Here is a 17,321-nt window from a genome sequence, read left to right as displayed (position 1 = left end):
ACGAGCACCTCGGGGGAGCGCCCCGCCGCAGGAAGCTCTACTGTGCCACCAAGTACCACCTGCAGATCCACCCCGGCGGCAAGATCAACGGCACCTTGGAGAAAAACAGCGTCTTTAGTAAGTACCGGGCGCACCTTTCCTCGTCCCGCTCCCCCCGGACTGGGCTGCGCGGGGAGGGGGTCCCTCGCTCGGACCAATTGCGTCCTTCGCTGCGAGGATGCGGGCGATGCCGGGGACGGAGCGGGACGGGACGGAGCTCTCCCGCTGCTCCTCCCCTGCCCGGCGCCGCCGCCTCACCGGGGGCCCCGCGGTACCCTCCTGCCCTCGGAGGGCTGGGACCCGAGGAGCTGCCCTCGCCCCACCGGGCTGCGTGCAGCCCTCGGCCCTCCCCGGTTTGCGTCCCTCGGGCCGAAGCACATCTGCCCCCTCCGTTAAGTGCCGGCGACGGCTGAGATGAAACGGGATATGTCGGAGCGGGGGCTTGGGCGAGGGTGGAGAGGGGGCCCGCCGCTGCCTCCGGGAACCCCCGCAGTCGCCCGTGGGCACAGCCCGGCCCGCAGCCCCAGGAAGTGTAAATCCCGGCTGGTGATGGCACACACAGATAGGGGGACCTCGGGGATCTGTCTGAAGTCCATAAAGGAAAACCACGATTTCCTAGAGGAAAACCCCCTCGCTATCAAAGCCCGGAGGAGACATCCTTCAGCGGCGAACCGGTGGCTGATTCAAAACAGCTGTACCGAAACCACCATAGCTCTCACAGACGTGGTTGGGCCAAGATGCAGCTCTGCAGATGGGATGGGGCCCTAGCTCTGCTCTGTCATTGCCAACAGGCAGCAATGTGTTTGGGTGTCAGGACCGTCTCTCACCTCCAAAATCTCAGAGGCAGCACCAAGCTGTTGGACCACAGCAGGCAAACTAAGAGCGGTTGGAACAAGAGAATGCTGTGCAGGCAGGACAGCATCCCCTGAGACATTCGTGCCTCCTTCAGCATCGTGACAGATTTGGCTGGGCATAGACATCTTGGCAGATTGTGTGTCACCCTCACCTATGATATCCTTCCAGTATTTGAGACCCCATCATTGACATTTCCTCCCATTTAACATGGCACAGTCAGTCATATTGTCCTTATCTGGAGGGCTACATCGACCTCCTAAAGGACAAGTTCCTTTCATGATTATATATGTGGCTCTAAAATGCTGTTTTACCCTCTGGAGACCCCAGCAAGGGCTTTGTCCTGAAATGGAAAGCTTTGTGACGGGTTTCAATAAGTCAAGAGCTCTTGTGTTCCTAAGCATTAAAGAGGATTTAAACTTTTCTATATACATATAGGATTAAGTGAACCTCTAGTTCAGTGTCAGATCTTTTTCATTTTTGAAAGAGTTCAATCTCAATCAGACATCTGAATGTTTATTGTCAAGCTTGCCTCCCCACATCCTTGTTGTTTTACATTGCTTCAGATAAGAGTATTGTTTTGCATACTGCAGTATGGTCACAGTATGGTTTTGAGGTGGGCTAGCAATAGCTATGAAATCATACTGCACAGTTAAGTAGCCATTCAGAAGTATCTCAACAAATTGCATGTGATGGGGAGAAACAACATGTCTCATCTGTTTTTGTTTCTAGGCATCCTTGAAATAACTGCTGTTGATGTCGGGATCGTCGCTATCAAGGGCTTGTTCTCTGGCAGATACCTGGCCATGAACAAAAGGGGCAGGCTTTATGCATCAGTAAGTTTTGGTTAAAGCTTTGGCATACGTCTGCCATTTCCTTTGACGAGAGCAGGTTCAGTGGGGAACACTGATTTCTTACAAATGAATGTTTATAGAGATAAGATTTAATGTCTTAACAGTTTTCTCTCTAGAATCATTACCAGTAATTGAGCAGTACACTTTTAAGAAGCAGAAAGAAGCTGCACTCTTACTTTTTAACTGCATTTACAGCCAAAGGCAAAAGAGTGTATTCAGCAAAAGTATTCCATGTGGCCAAATTTCTTGGGCAATGGATACACTGATAAACATTCTGGGGGCAGCCTTGCAGTGCAGGATGTGTATCTCTATCCTAAATGCTGTCGTATTTGTATTCAACATCTGCCTTTGCTGCTGGCCGGGGATATAAATGTCAGATTAAGTATATCCAGAAGCAATTGAGCATCTCTGCTACAGGAAACCAACCTACTCTTGAGAGTTCCTCCACACAGAGCAGTTGGGCAGTGAAAGAATTAACGGGCTAAAAACCAGAGCTATAGCAAGGGAAGGGAGTGTTGGAAGTTGTAAGAAGATAAAGGTGAAAATAAACACCTTATCGCACTCCTTTGACATCTGTGCTGACCTCTGAAGCAATATCTGAGCTCTGCTGCCATTAACAGGAGTCTTGCCTTTTCAACCCAGCCAGTGTTTCCACTCAGTGAATAAAATACTCCTGCTCAGACTTCTTTACACTCAGGGACACATGAAGGTGTCTTAGCCACTGTGTACACTATGCACATTATCTATCTACTTGAATTTCTTCCAGCATCTTTGATTACACCCCCAGCAATCTTGTGATCTGCAACTGTGTAACATACGCACTGTGCAGTTTCTCCAGGAACCCTGCGGTAGAAAAGCAGATTTGAAGAGGGTGCAACACAGCTCTGTGAGATTTCCTTCCTCCAAATAGTCATTCTACGTAATTCTGTTGATTTGAACAGCATAACACATCCTCAAGACACACGAGACGTTTTCCTTGTGAATGCAACCTACTTAACACAATCAACTTGATCACCTCCTGTTCTTATGTCTTTTACTCTGCCTTTCCAAGAGAGTCATCCAGATTCTGCAATTGCCCCATGTGACACTAAAGGGGCTCTGTTTAAATATGATGGTTCTTTGCTGGTCCAGAGAACCAGGCAACAAACAATTTTGGCAAAGGAAAGTGCATCTGAAGTAGAATCAGGGCATATTGGATCTGCTGTGACAGAGCTAAGTCTGACAGCTGCTATGCCTCCAGCTAATATTCTCATTAAATATGGGCATATTTTTCAATGGATCTCCTCTGTCAGGCAGAGTCAGCCCCAAAGATATGAAAGGAAAGGATGAATTCTCAAGTTCTTTTTTTATCTTTATCTCTTTCTTGTTCAAAATAGGTATTCCTCCAGGTTAATTGAACTGAATTAAAATCAGAGTGAACAAATTCTGAACAAACAAACCCACTCAGATAGCAGAGAAAAGCCAGAAATTTTTTTTTTCTAGGACTTCTCTCTGCAGCCTGAGAAAAATAACATCATCCTGAAGTTTAGCCAGTGTATCCCAAAGAACATCAGCTGTGGAAAGTTCCTATACAACCCAAAAAGATAATACAGTCTTTTTCAAAGCTGGAGGAACAGTTCAGGAAATGGTTCTTCCATTTGTGCTTTTGTCACAGCAAAAGCAAAGGGAGAAGGCTAAGCTCTGGAGAAGGGTCTTAGGTTTGCTCACCTAGAAAAGCTGACCAACTATTTCACGTGTGTTATCGTGCCCAGAGCCTGCACAAGTGCTCTTTTTGAAATAAGACTGACTTCTCTGGGGATAATGAGACAGGGAGCCTCTACAGAAAGGAACTGGAATAACTCAGTTATCCCTTGGTTCACAAACTTCCCCGTGTCAATAAATTGAGCTTGTTGAATCTGCAGGACTCCTTTATGTCCTGTAGCAGATTGTGATAATCCTCAAGGTTTATCCTCTGTGATAAACCCTCTACAGACAGATCTGAGGGAGATAGCAACAGGAATCCACCTACATATGGCAGTTGCATGGGCTCCAGCACCACAGCATATGAAAACCTTGTCCTCACAAGGAAGGGCACTTCCGTTTTACAGCTGTGAAACTGAGACATGTGGAGTCTTTTAAAATCATGTTAAATGCCTATCAGAATTTCTGGGGAGCGAACAGCATTAAAGACATACTGCTAATGGAGCCTATGGCTTTTATGGTCCAGTCCAGCCATCTGTGTCCTCTGCACATCCTCCAGAGGGGCATTTCTAAAGGAAAACCTTCACAGAGACCGTGACAGCAGTTCCTCTATGCCTTACACATGTTAAGATGCTGAGGTCTTCATCACACAGATGCAGCAGAGGCGGTTCTGTAGTTAAGAAAATGAAGATGTACAGTGTGGGAGGTCCTTTATCTGCACTGCTCCAACTGCTCCCACAAAGGGGGAAGGCGTTCCTCATGCCAGGCTCTTGCACTGCTTTCCTCGTATTCTCAGCTGGTTGGAGAAAGTTGGAGAGTTTTGACGGATCCTGTGAAATGTGAGCAGTCAGGATGGACAAGTACTCCTCATTATAGCTTGTGATAATGGAGCAGCCTAGCAATTCAGAGCTACACAGGTGGGCAGAGGACTTCCATTTTGTGATGCTGAAATAAAGAGGTTTCATAAACATGTTTACAGCTCAGAGCATTGCAATAAATTGGATTATCAGACTGTGGGTATATATCTAGCTAATTATATACCAATTAAAGAGCCATGCTTTACATTAAATTACAGGCTATTTCATGTCAAATGTGGCTCTACCCTTTGCCTATAACCGATTAGAATCGTGCATTTGACTTTAGTTCAATCTGGTAGAGGTAAGAGAGCTACTACCTGAATAGTCTTTCTTAATCATTTTCATGTTTGTTTTCCAGGAGAACTATAACACAGAATGTGAGTTTGTGGAGAGGATTCATGAACTGGGCTATAACACCTATGCATCTCGTCTTTACCGGACTGTACCCAGCGGAGCCAGCACCAAGCGCAAAGCCAGTGCGGAGAGACTCTGGTACGTCTCAGTCAATGGGAAAGGACGACCCAGGAGAGGCTTTAAAACACGTAGGACACAGAAATCCTCCCTCTTTCTGCCCAGAGTATTGGATAGCAAAGACCATGAAATGGTCCGACTGTTCCACACAAATGTGAGATACCGAGAGAGCATCCTGAAGCCTCCCAGTAAGAACCAACGGAGAAGGAGAGGACGCTGATGGAGCAGGGAGAGCTTGTGTTGGAACTGGAAGTGAGCAAGACTTCAAAATACTACTAAAGGAAACTAACAACGGTGACTGTATGGCAGGCATTAACACAGGCATTTTTATACAATGTGTAATATAATCCAACATGCATTGCTTACTTATAGATATTTTAGAATTATTATCTGTCGTAAGAGAGATGTGAGATGAGATAAGGCACATTACAATGTAATTTAGTTTGATGTAATAATTATGTCAACAGTTTTCACATTTTTCTTTTCTTAAAAAAAGTAATTTTAATTACTAGTATTTTCATTCTAACTTGCCATAGAGTTCTATCTAATTGACCTATCCTCGCAGATCATAAGAACGCTGCACACATACCAATTCTGTGTCTATGAAGAAAACATAGCACCTTCAAGACTGTTTTAGCAGTTGCTCATAAAAGGCTACACTACTATTTTTATGGTATACAGGGATCAAAAAACTTGTTTATTTTGTAACTAACATATATTTATTTTTATTATGTGATCGATCAGTATCACTTACACTTTTTCCATGACCATTAAGGAAACCTGAAGTTGTAAGCTACTCTAAACATACCAACAGACCTACATGTTACGAGGCTATTTTTGAATTTATTTAAATTAAAAAAAAAAAAAAGTTTGATCTCATCATTCAAATGAATGTTGATAAAGTGGCATTTGCATTGGCTTTAGCAATATATATCTGTTTATCATTAAATAGGATAAGTCCTCTCCTAAAACAGTACTTGAGTACAATCAAAGAGCTGAGTTTGTGGTATTGACCGAATACACGACATGGAAAAATTCAGCACTGGGTATGACAGTCTTTACCAAATACTCTTCTTTAGCTAAGATTTCTGCAATAAGTTCCAGTTCAAAGTTAAATATGTTTTAACAATTTGCAGAAAAAACAAAAACAGTCATATTGGACACTCAAATCTATAGCTGCTGTGTTTTGCTTTTCCATTCTTTTTAAACAACTGTTATTTTCATGATGTAGTCCTATATGGAAAACTGCAAGTCTAGATAGGGATTAATGAGGGATTCATAACTTTTACAGGAGATTCCACAACACAAAGTTAATTTTGAGCAAAGGGTTAAGCTTCAAAATTTTCTTTTCACATCCCAGAAATAACAGAATAATGGGAAGATTTAAATGCGACGGAGCACTGGAACAGGCTGCCCAGGGAGGTTGTGGAGTCTCCTTCTCTGGAGATATTCAAGTCTCGCCTGGACGCCTACCTGTGCGACCTGGTGTAGGGAACCTTCTTTGGCAGGGGGTTGGTCTCGATGATCTCTAGAGGTCCCTTCCAACCCCTACAATTCTGTAAAATAATCGTGGTGAGATCCGCCCTTGTGCTCTTCACATCCTAGAATTCGTCCCTGACACAGCACAGTTGGGAAATAAGATGAAATAAGCATTCAATCTGAATCGCACAAAAGATTTGTAAGCTAAATATGACATTAAATGGAAACAGAGAGATGCAAATCCCACATGAAGACATGTTACCATGGAGGTCTTCTTATGGGCTATTTACTAAGTAACTGTAAGATATTTAAAACCAGTTCGTGGAATCTTCAATAACTAAGGGAAGAATTTTGTGAAGGAGAGTTTTAAAATGAGCCTGTAAGATGAGCTTACAACGCCTAGTAAGCATAGATATAGAACTGCCTACATTCCTAAGGATTAAAACCTAAAGGTGTCTTTATATCAACAACTATATTCTGTTTTACTTCCACCTTCGTACCTTTTCATAATATTCCTGCAATGAAAAAAACTGTGTCTGAATAAGAAAGTAAAAATTCTTTTATATCCGCCTACCTAAAACACACCAAAAAGATGCTAAAATAATATACATTAAATAACATAATATGCTGCACACAGAATAGATCTTAGCAAAAAGGCAATGGTGAAACACGTTCCCAAATTTTCTTACCCTTGCAAAATAACTGAAAATGGTGATGGGATCTGCACAGAAGTCATCAAGCACCACGATGTCCACCAGAAAATCTGTGCAAAGAAACAAAAACAGGATGAAAAAGGCACAAAAGAATTCAGATCTTCTGTTTTGCTTACTCTCCCATGAACCACACAAGCTCCAAACTATAGCAGGATTCACAGTGTCCTTTGAGAGTTGGTTCAATCAGTGAAGAAAGTTAGATTTTGTACCCTATTTGACAGGGGTGCTCTGTGCTACCCAGTGTCAGCTCAGCATTTCCCTTCAGGTTACTGGAAGAGATGAACAACCCAAATAGGCAGAAAAGAGGTAGGGACATAGACAGACCTGACAGCTCTGAAACACAAAACCTATGTATAGAAAAGTGTTAGTAATTGCAAATTGCAGAGGGAAAGATAACCTATGGCTGAAGATCAAAAACTTTTTTCCTCACGTCTGATTTCTGATGTTCAAGGAGGCTATTTTTGTTTTTGGACACTTTTAGACCCGCTCCTTCCCAATCTGCAAGAACAACCAGATCCATTCTCAGCTTTCTCCCTTGCAAAAAACAATGTACCTGATTGGGTATTTTTTGATACAAGCCTGACTGCCTAAAGAGAAACAACAAATTATTATCCCAAGATGCAAAGACAGCATCTTGATACCAGATCCAAGTCCCTTTTGTACCAGCATGTAGTCTTCATTCCTTGCTTTTCTTGAGGGGATGTGATCTGTTGACCATTTCTTTTGCTTTTCTGTCTCTATTTTTACCAAATTTTTTTTCATCTTTTTTTTTTTTCCCCTTCTACCTCTCTTTTATAGATGCTCAAACTACCTGCTGTAACACTACAGGAAAAAATTGCTATAGGTGATATAGGAATTCCTTACTCCTGTCTTCATCACACACTTGTTGTAGGAGGATTATTCTGAGCACCTTCCAAAGGAAACTGCAATGAAGTTTACTTTAACATACAAATTACATCTATATCCCAGTTTCAGTTTTCAACCCAACAAATTCTAAAACACTGGCACTGAAAAAAAGGAGAGGATGGACAAAAGGAAAATAATTAACTAGTGAGACCCAATGGTATTTTAATACTGAGAGTAAGTGATGATTTTCACATCAATTTAAAGCTTTTTTTTTTTTCTTAGACATTCCTAGAATTTTTCTTTGCTCAATCTCCATGTAGCAATTCAAAGGGGATGGCTATGGGATGTAACTTTTTTTTTTTATCTTCTGAGAAATATTATTGCTCCTGTTGAAATACTTTTCACTACAGACATTCATTACTTAATATTCTTTTACCAGCCTTGAATTCCACAGTTCCCAAACACAGACAAGCTGAAATTCTATTCACAATAATTATCTTGGTTGTGTGATGTATCATGTTTTATTTCTTTGGACCAGGACCTTAACAGAGTTTCCATACACATGCTTCATTCTCCTGTGTGCTGCTGTAATTAATGACAAGTTCTGCAGTAAAGTTGACTGAATTCAGAGTTTCACCAGCTGAGGTGAATGAGCTAAGACAACATGGCGACTCCTCACTGGAGTTGTTCAGGTAGCTAATAGGGACAAAAAGCGTTTGAGTACCCTGTCTGATGCAGTCACCCTCTCAAACAGATGACATGGAGTCTGATCCATGGCTTTCCATTTATGTCTAAAACTTTTTTTGTTCATTTAATCCTTTCTTTAGCCCATCACAACAGTCAAACTGCTCAAAACTTCATCCAAATTGTCTGGTCTTTGGTTATGATATTAGTATTTATGTGGCTGTCGGTTCATAAAACACAGCAGTCAAACTGCTCAAAACTTCATCCAAATTGTCTGGTCTTTGGTTATGATATTAGTATTTATGTGGCTGTCGGTTCATAAAACACAGCAGTTTTTTTTTTACGAAACGTAAATTACTACCTCATGTTGAATAACTATACATTTCCCAACTCATTCACACATTTTTCTCCCCTTTCTTAACATGGATTTTCCCTCTAATTGAGAGTCATTCCTCTATCATTCTGACATTCTTTGTTTCACTACTTGCTATAGCTGACAATCTTTTCTACAAACCCTGCTACCATCACAACTTTTCTTCACCACAAATAGCACTCCATTTTTACTCAGAAATTACTCTACACTTGTACCACAGGCATTGCATACTTAGAAGAGACTAGTGATGTTTCTCAAGGTAATATTATTTATTTGCAAGGAACACATCAACTTTGTTTTCCTCAGTCACCACAAGCTGTGGTGGACTTTATTGCTCGGACTTTTAATGACAGTGCCTTGCTCAAAGAACTCTAGTTCAGGTCTTTGCTTCACACATTTTTGTGAGTTCTCTGATTTCCTGCTTTCTTCCCTTATGGTTCCTCTTTGTTTTCTGTTTTTCTTCACAGTTGTACAATCCTCTTCACAACAAGCAAATAAATCCTTTTGACCACACATGCCTTTGTTTTGGGTGGTTGCATGGACCTGGGTATATTAGTTCAACCGATCAGTTGGCAAGGCTGAACTTTTTCTTGTAATTGTCTGGATTAAGGATATAGTTATTTCTTCAGCTTTCAGAAGGATTATTCCCATCTAGAACAGTTCAGGCTGAAAATAATCTAGAAGGCAAAGCTAGTATAGATGCCACTGATATTAGTCATCAAACACTTGATTCACAGCTTCATCATTAAATATAAGTTTAGAGAAGCAATCAAGTGAACATATTTAAAATTGTAACCAAGCAGGGCAATGTGAGACATCACAAATTAGTGGCATTGAAAAACCTTGAGTTCTAGCTAAACCTTTCCCATATGCACCCTGCTAAGCACTGAAGTCTCAGATGATAACCTCAGAAAATAAAGCTGTTAATGATGACAATGAAAGCTTTGACTCTTAGGGATAACTTTTAATTTTATATAAACCAGAAGATTCTTCAGGTATGTATGTATATGTATTGCATATTTATTTGTTGTTTTCCTCTGAAAAAAAAATATAATCAATTGCATTAAAAGTGAGAAATAATTTCTTTGGCCTCGAAAACTCAGAGTACTGGAAGAGAGTTGTTTACAATGTACCTTTCTGAAAACATATTAAAACAAATTCAGCCAAACATTTCTAAGTTTTGCAATCATGAAACTGAATATAATATACATACAACAAATAAGTTACATCTGAGTTCTGAGAGCAAAGTATATTCTCTATATTTTTACATTCCTGGAATTAAAATGTTTTAATTTTACCCATCGGTATTGTACTGAAGGTCTTGTAAAAAGAGACTTTCAAGTGGGACAACTGTGTACTCAGTTTGCATGCAGAACTGTTTCCTAAAAGTTAAACATTTGCAAGGAGTCCAGTGTGCCATTCTATCAAAGTGATTTTGAAAAGAGTTGCTGTGATCTACTTATCAAATCAATAATCTGTGCAAAAATAGACCTTACCACTAGCTCTTCTTCTCCTTTTGAAATGTAACCAAGTTTTATTGGTAATAAATATAATAACTTTCTACTGGTCACAAAGCAGTATTTTTACTGGTGAAATGCACCAGCCAAGAAACACACAAGTGAAACACAACATATGGTGGGATGAAAAGCATAAACTCCTTCCAGTATAAATCTACCATGTTAGAATACATGAGGGTCATATAAGCCCTTTGGATTCCACAGACAAGACTCTCATGTTTGAGTTTGAGCTTCAAGTTTTGTTGCAATGATCTGAGTCAGTGTTGTGGTCTGAGATGAATTGATGTCTACATCTACACTTTATTTTACTGACTTCGGGATGCAGGGACTAATGTGGCTGCGGGCACCAGGAGTCATAGCAGCCCTATTCCCTCTGTGGGGACACCACTTTGTGTCATTTGTTGAATCCCAATATAAACTACTACATCCTCTAGAGGTTAAGAAACTGATGGAAGATGGCCCCAGTCAACCCTTGGTTGCTTCTGATCTTTCAGGCATATCACCACAGCTGTACAAGGAACTGAAAGATTATTTTTCCTGTGTTCCAGTCATGCCATTTAAAAAGAAAATAAACACGGATCCTTAACTTTTGCTACAGACCTTTTTTTTCCTCTTTCAACTGAGGGATTTTCACAGTCTTCTACAAATGCACGTGATGAACAAATTGGGGCCTACATGAGTAAAATTATTATTTCTTTGTAAGTAAAAGATGCCTTGGTTTTCCGATGCACTGTTCCTTAGATGAGAGCACTCGCCATAACCTTAATGCTGGGAAGGTTTATTTCAGCAGCAAAAATTAGTAAAAGAAAGGAAGAAAGAGAGCAAATACCCATGCTAATTCCCTAGGGAAAACTAGGAAACATGTACCCCTGTGAGAACTAAAGAGCACAGCAGAACTGAATAGCTTGAATAAGGTAGCAGTTTCTTTAGTTCAAAGATTTCTGTTCTTCCTTCTTGTACAAAACATTTCATCAGTAAAAATACATAGGAAGAAAATGTATTGAACTGATTTTTTTTTTTTTTTAAAGCTATAATAAATAGTACCTTTGAAGTTTGCAGTGGTGCTCAAGTTCAAATGTCTCCTGTTTCCTTTTGGAAGGTTTGAAGGATTTGGTAAGGTGAAAAAGCAGGTCTAAAATTAAAGCACAGTTGATGGTAACTGTCCTCCTTTGTGAGCATTTGCAGGCCACCTCCAAATTTAGACAGTTAAAGAGAACTCTTTCCTGTTTTAGTTCTGCAATAGTTAGGATGCCACCACTGCATAGCAGAAGACTTTCTGAAATCCAGGGTGCATCCCTTTTCTGACCACAAAAACAAGCTCAGAGTCTTCACTTTACATAGTAAAGAAAGTCTTGTGCTTTCCTACAGTAACAATACTGAGGGCTGCAACATGTCTATTCCAGTTTGAACCATTTTGATTTGAAGACCGTCATTTACCTATGAGTAGAATTCAGAGATATCTCGATGTTAATGAAAGAAGTAAGAAGGAAGCTATTGATTGAGAGACTTTTCAAATAAACAGTCAACAGGGAGATGAGAGAATCACCCAGCTTTCCAACAAAGGGCTACACCCATAGTGCTCATTGGTGGTAAGAGAGAGCAGAAGCCTTGTCTGGCTGCAGTCATGCATTGGTCAGAGAATCGGAGCAGAGAGCTCCTCATGTGCTAACACCTTCCTGAAAATATAAAAGTAGAATAACAGAATGGGAGGTATGGCTCAATCAAGTGCCTGATGCAGGATTAACTACCAAAGGAAAAAAACCCAAACAACCTAACTTGTTCGAAATTTATATTTATCTTCTGAAACTATTCCTTGGGTACATTTTTGGAGGGAATAAATAGGCTTACTCATAGAGTAGGACCAGAATCCAAAATTTTCAAATAACCTGTTAAATAGAACTCCCCAGAAAACATGACAGCAGAACAAGGCTCCACCCTCATTTCACATCCCTCCTAGTAAAAGTCACACTTCTGTTACTTTACGCAGCCAGAAATGATGCAGTCTGAAAGAAGACTTTTGGCAATCTTTGAGATGATGGTGCTAGAAGTTAGGTGACATGCATTACCCAGCACAGCAAAGTTACTTTATGATAGTATATATTTGGTTTACAATGCTCAGACTACGGACTCTCACGGGCATGTGTTGCTCAGACTATGCAACTAACTGAAAGTTATCCATAAATCCTTAGACATTTTTTCATAGCAACATGGGTCTAAAACTATGGCAGCAGAAACTGAGTTTATTTGTGTCCCACAGTCAGTCTGCCCAGAGGATCTGTTAGCCATTTTCAGTAGCGCATACGGAAAGAAAACCCACTGGATCAGATTAACCATTTATTACCCTAGTTCTGAATGATGAGGGCATCATATCTCCAGAGCTTTCCTGCAAATGCATTTCAGAAATAGATGTAGGAATTTGAGCTGCTCTCAGATCTTCCCAGAGAGGAACTAAGACTCTTCAGAACTGAGTTTTTTCCTTTTTAAAGCACAACAACAAAATCAATACTGTTTCTTAATGTCGAGATGCCAGGATGATTCTGTCTTTCTCAAACAACCCAACAGCAAGTTTCTGGCCAGAGTCAGCTCCTTTCTCCTTAGTTCCCCGTAAAGACTCACGGCTGCTTGTTGTGCATCTCCAAGGATCTGCAACAAACCCACTACTCAAATGCTTCTGAAACCTGATCTGTGGGCAAATCTAAGGCTTCAGCTGCTGGAGGGTATGAACTTGGGGCCTAGATTTCATTTTGTAGCCTTTGGAGTTTGTGACTATGCAGAGAGATTTGAGGGCAAGATGAAAAAGAAATAGAGTTTGATCAGGTTTATTAACAGGTTAAATACTTCTTGGGAAAAGTGAAAGAAACCCAACCTAAGTTTCTTTTAATACATCTTTCTGATGGATTGGAATGGACTCCTTCTCCATAACTCAATAAAAGGTAAGATTACATTGCTGTAAAACTTAATAGTGATTCTTGTTTTGAACTCTAACAAATTTTGTCTTCTCTACCAAGAACGATAAGTAAAAAAGCTTTTTCTTCCCCCCCAATCATAGTTTCACATATAAACCTTTATGGTTTTTGCAATGGCATTATTCTAGCTCATGCCACAGGTCAAACACTCCATGCAACGGAAAAAATATAATGTTAAAAAATTCTTATCTGCTACATTCTTTATAATATTCTTACCATGTCTTTAGCAAGAGAAAATAATCCACATTTGTAAAACAAGAAGATTATTGTAAAACAAAATTAACTCTTGTAAAATAATAGAATTAATAAAGGACAGGTGTGGAATAAAATTTATAAAGTGCATTTGAACACTGGAACAAGATTGACTTAATTTTGAAACAAAAATCATACTTTTTCATATGTTTAGACTGTAGTGAAGAACTAGTAAATTATTAAGGAGTTGTAAAACTGTATGTTCTACTTTGGTGACACGTATATATTTGCACTTGGAGACTCCATTAGAAGACAAGTTCATGGCATGCCAGAAAACAAGGAGATGAGATACAGGAAGATTGCTGGAGCACCTGATGCCAAGCAGCACGCCATGACTGCAGCCCAACGCATCAGCCCTGGGCACAGCCCTACAGCCGGCAGAGGGAGCAGAGGCTGCCTAGCCCTGGGCAGGCTTTGCGCATGGCAGTGGGAAATCAAAATAAACCACGTGCAAAGTCAGGAAATAGGCTAATGTCATCCTCAGCAGGAATCATGACTTTGCAAGAGTATATGCAATAGAAACTGGTATTACATTTCAGGAACTTGGCTCAACTCTCCAACCCTGTTGCACTTGAGCTGATGCTCCAACTTAGTGCTTGTGGAAAAGCTGGATTTTCAATTAATTCTACATTTCAGAGAGTAGTGGCCACTTTTCTAAGGAGAAAGTACTGGCCAGTAACCTCCACAAAGTTACAGTGGCTCTGTGATATTTCTTCCTCCTTTCAACACAAGTATTCAATGCAAAGCTAAGTTCTTCTTTTCTGATTAATTCTGTGCAAGCTTTTGTATGTCTTTGCTATAATTGTGAGAGGGAAAATAGTTTTGGACCAGCTATATTAATTTCAAATTGATTTAATGGGTCCAGTTACTGAATCTGAGTATCTAAGGTTTTGAATAATTGAGATACTTTTCAATGCAAGCAATAAATACCAGAGATAGAACTGTATTATAAGAAAGAGAGACAATGACTGAGCTTTGGATAATCAAGATTCTAGTTTGTATCGTGTGTACTTTGGCAGCAGCTGATTCCTATAGGAATAAAAAAGTAAGAACACGTGCAAACTGCAGCATGACACCGCCGCTGTGACCTTGTCAACAGCTTCAAGGTCATCATCAGGAGAGTCTTTAGCTTTTTTTTCCTGCCTGGTTTCATATGAGTTGCTAAGATTTATTACAATGATTGCAAGAGAACACCTGCTAAATGACAAAAGATTCCAGGGAAATTTCAAGTGTTTTGTTAAGGCAAAACTACATCATTCACACCACCTTCAGGAACTCAGCCCAACAGACTACAGACTGGTTTTCACTATTTGTAATGCTCTAAAGTAGAAACATTGGTTCTCTGGGCAAATTTACCTGTGTCTAAAAAGAGAATGTCTTACTTCCTATGGTTGCTGATCTGTACCCTGTATTAAGGCCATATCTTGGCTGAGGTCAATTGGCATTCCAATTGTTGTTGGCTTTAGTGAAACTATGCAGATTTACAGCAGCTAAGCACTTAATCAGGCAGCTCAGCACTGCCTGAAAGTATCAAGAAGAATTAAACTTCAGGAACTTACACTAAACTCTTGTAAGAATGGAAAAAAAAAAAAAAAAGTGATTTTCCAGAGAATTTTGCTGAAATTTGCTATGCTTCTTCTTTAGCCATGTTGCAGTGTTCCTCCTCTACATCATCGTTTTATTTTCAGCTCAGCAATTCTCTTTTTCTTTGAGCAATGAAACACTGTCTGCTTTTCAAGACTAATATACGGCCCCTGAGTGAAGGCAAGGCTGTGATTCAAATCAAGAGTTCTGTTGACACTATAATCCTCCGGAGCACAGCTGGAGCATTTCATGAACAGTAGAAAGACCCTCAATTGATTTACTGCCTTGGTATTCAATCAGGAGTCCATGTTCTGTGTCTTAGCTGCACCTCACGAAAAATAACTCAGCGAAATTCTAATTACGGCATATAGCTTATTGCTAACTTGTAAGAGAAGATTTGTTCTATATATGAGATGCTGCTGCTTTTATGGATTCTCCCCTATTTTTATAGCAGGAGAGCCTCAGGTTCTCTGGGCTATAAATGGGATATGCACAAAAGTTGCTTCTCAGCCATTCCAAGCAGAAGGCCGAGCAGTTGATGGCAGGAACTTTCATGCCTCTCCCTCAGCCTCTGCACCTTTTCTTTGTATTCCAGTCTTTATGACTTTGCCTATCCATAACTATCCCCCAGGCACAGAAAAATCATGCCCGCTCCCAGGAGAACTCCAAAGGGGACCCACATCTCCAGTTTTCGCTGTGCTGGTCCCCAACCACAGCACACACAAGAGCAATTTCCAAGTCGTGCTCTTTCTTGGCTCTCCCCTCATTCCCAGTGAGGGAGCACACGCTGCCAGCCCTGAAAACCTGAAGACGAGAGTTCCCTAGATTGTTTCCAGCTTGCAGCGTGAGCCCCGCTGAATGAATAGCACTTCCAGTATTTTGGGGTGGTGACTCACAAGAAAGTCATGAACACCCCCCTAGGAGGCTGTCTGAAGCCCCTGGTAAGAAGTGTTTTGATTTTCCTGTTTTCGTTGTCCAGGCTGCCTGCAGATATTTGCACACATCTTGAACACAGTTTTCTCAACTCATTGTCCAAGGAGCAAACTGTACCCTAAAAGGCAATAGAACATATCTAGTTTGTTTTGTTTTTGTTTGTTTGTTTTTGTTTTTTAAATCACCCCTATAGAAATGGTTGGAACATACAGCCATTCACCACTGCAGATATCAAAGTACCACCAAGAGCTAAAGCCAGTGATGCTCCTGAATACCTTTCACTTTCATAACTCCCTGTTAATTTCGGTGATAACTCAGGCAGCTGAAGTCCCTGGAAATTCTAGGGAGTATTTCTTGGCAGACTCAGTATCAAGTATTCAGTTTTATTTTTCACCTTCAGAAAGTGCATCAGAAACTTTATAGATGCTCTCAAAAATAACATGAAGTAGCCAGAGGTTGTGCCTCCAATTGATGTGAGTTTTAATTACTTGGTCAAAAAAAAAAAAAATCAGAGAAAAACAGGCATTTAAGAAAGACCTGAAATCAAGAGCTCCTGGGCTCAAAAAAGCCATAAGATCTGGAGTTGTATGGTTATATTTGGAGAGAAAGACAGCTGTGAAGAGGAAAAACAGCATATGTGCATTTGTTTGTCTTAACACAAGGCAGAAGACACAGTGCGCTAATAGAAAACTGCTCTTCCTTCTCTTTTTTTCCCCAACTCTGATGTTTATTTTTTGGGTCCTCTCCTAATGTTTCAAGCCCCTGTGGCATGTCTCCTTCTCTGCCCAAGCTGGAGCTGCAGCAGCTCAGAGCTCTGCCACAACCAAAGATCTGCACTGATGCCTGATGGTACATCCAGACTGCAGGACACAGACCCAGTGGTAACACTTCATAGGGCCCATCATCCTTTTTTTTTTTGGTCTACAGTGTTCAGGATTTTTAGCTACACTATCAGTGCTCTGATTTGTAACCCTATAGAGCTAGCATTGCTTGAGAAAGAGCAGTTGTAGTATCTCACTTGGAGAACAAAAATCTTCCTAGTCTGCATATGGTTGAAGACAAGTGAAAGTTCTGCAGGAATTGAATAATACTGTGAGGATAAAGCAGCCATGAAATAAGCATATTACTACTGCTTTCAATACTGTTCCTGTCAAAGAAATAAAGTAGTCCTTCATAGTCTTTTTTTCCCTGGAGATCCAATTCTAACAGTGAAAATGAGTG

The 17,321-nt window shown here is 40.5% G+C and overlaps 1 protein-coding gene across 1 annotated transcript in view; it reads left to right on the top strand.

Annotated features, from left to right (window-relative positions):
• Window positions 1-6,130, top strand: part of FGF3 (fibroblast growth factor 3) — a 7,386-nt gene extending 1,256 nt beyond the window's left edge. Inside the window, exons 2-4 of the mRNA XM_010711287.3 lie at window positions 6-117; window positions 1,624-1,727; window positions 4,641-6,130. Of these exons, the coding sequence (XP_010709589.1) occupies window positions 6-117; window positions 1,624-1,727; window positions 4,641-4,973 (549 nt within the window). The 3' untranslated portion in view covers window positions 4,974-6,130. The remainder of the gene's footprint in view (window positions 1-5; window positions 118-1,623; window positions 1,728-4,640) is intronic.
• The last annotated feature ends 11,191 nt before the right edge of the window (window positions 6,131-17,321 follow it).

This window comes from Meleagris gallopavo, chromosome 5, assembly GCF_000146605.3.
Source record: "Meleagris gallopavo isolate NT-WF06-2002-E0010 breed Aviagen turkey brand Nicholas breeding stock chromosome 5, Turkey_5.1, whole genome shotgun sequence".
NCBI lineage: Eukaryota > Metazoa > Chordata > Aves > Galliformes > Phasianidae > Meleagris > Meleagris gallopavo.
This window is presented reverse-complemented; position numbering and strand designations above follow the sequence as displayed.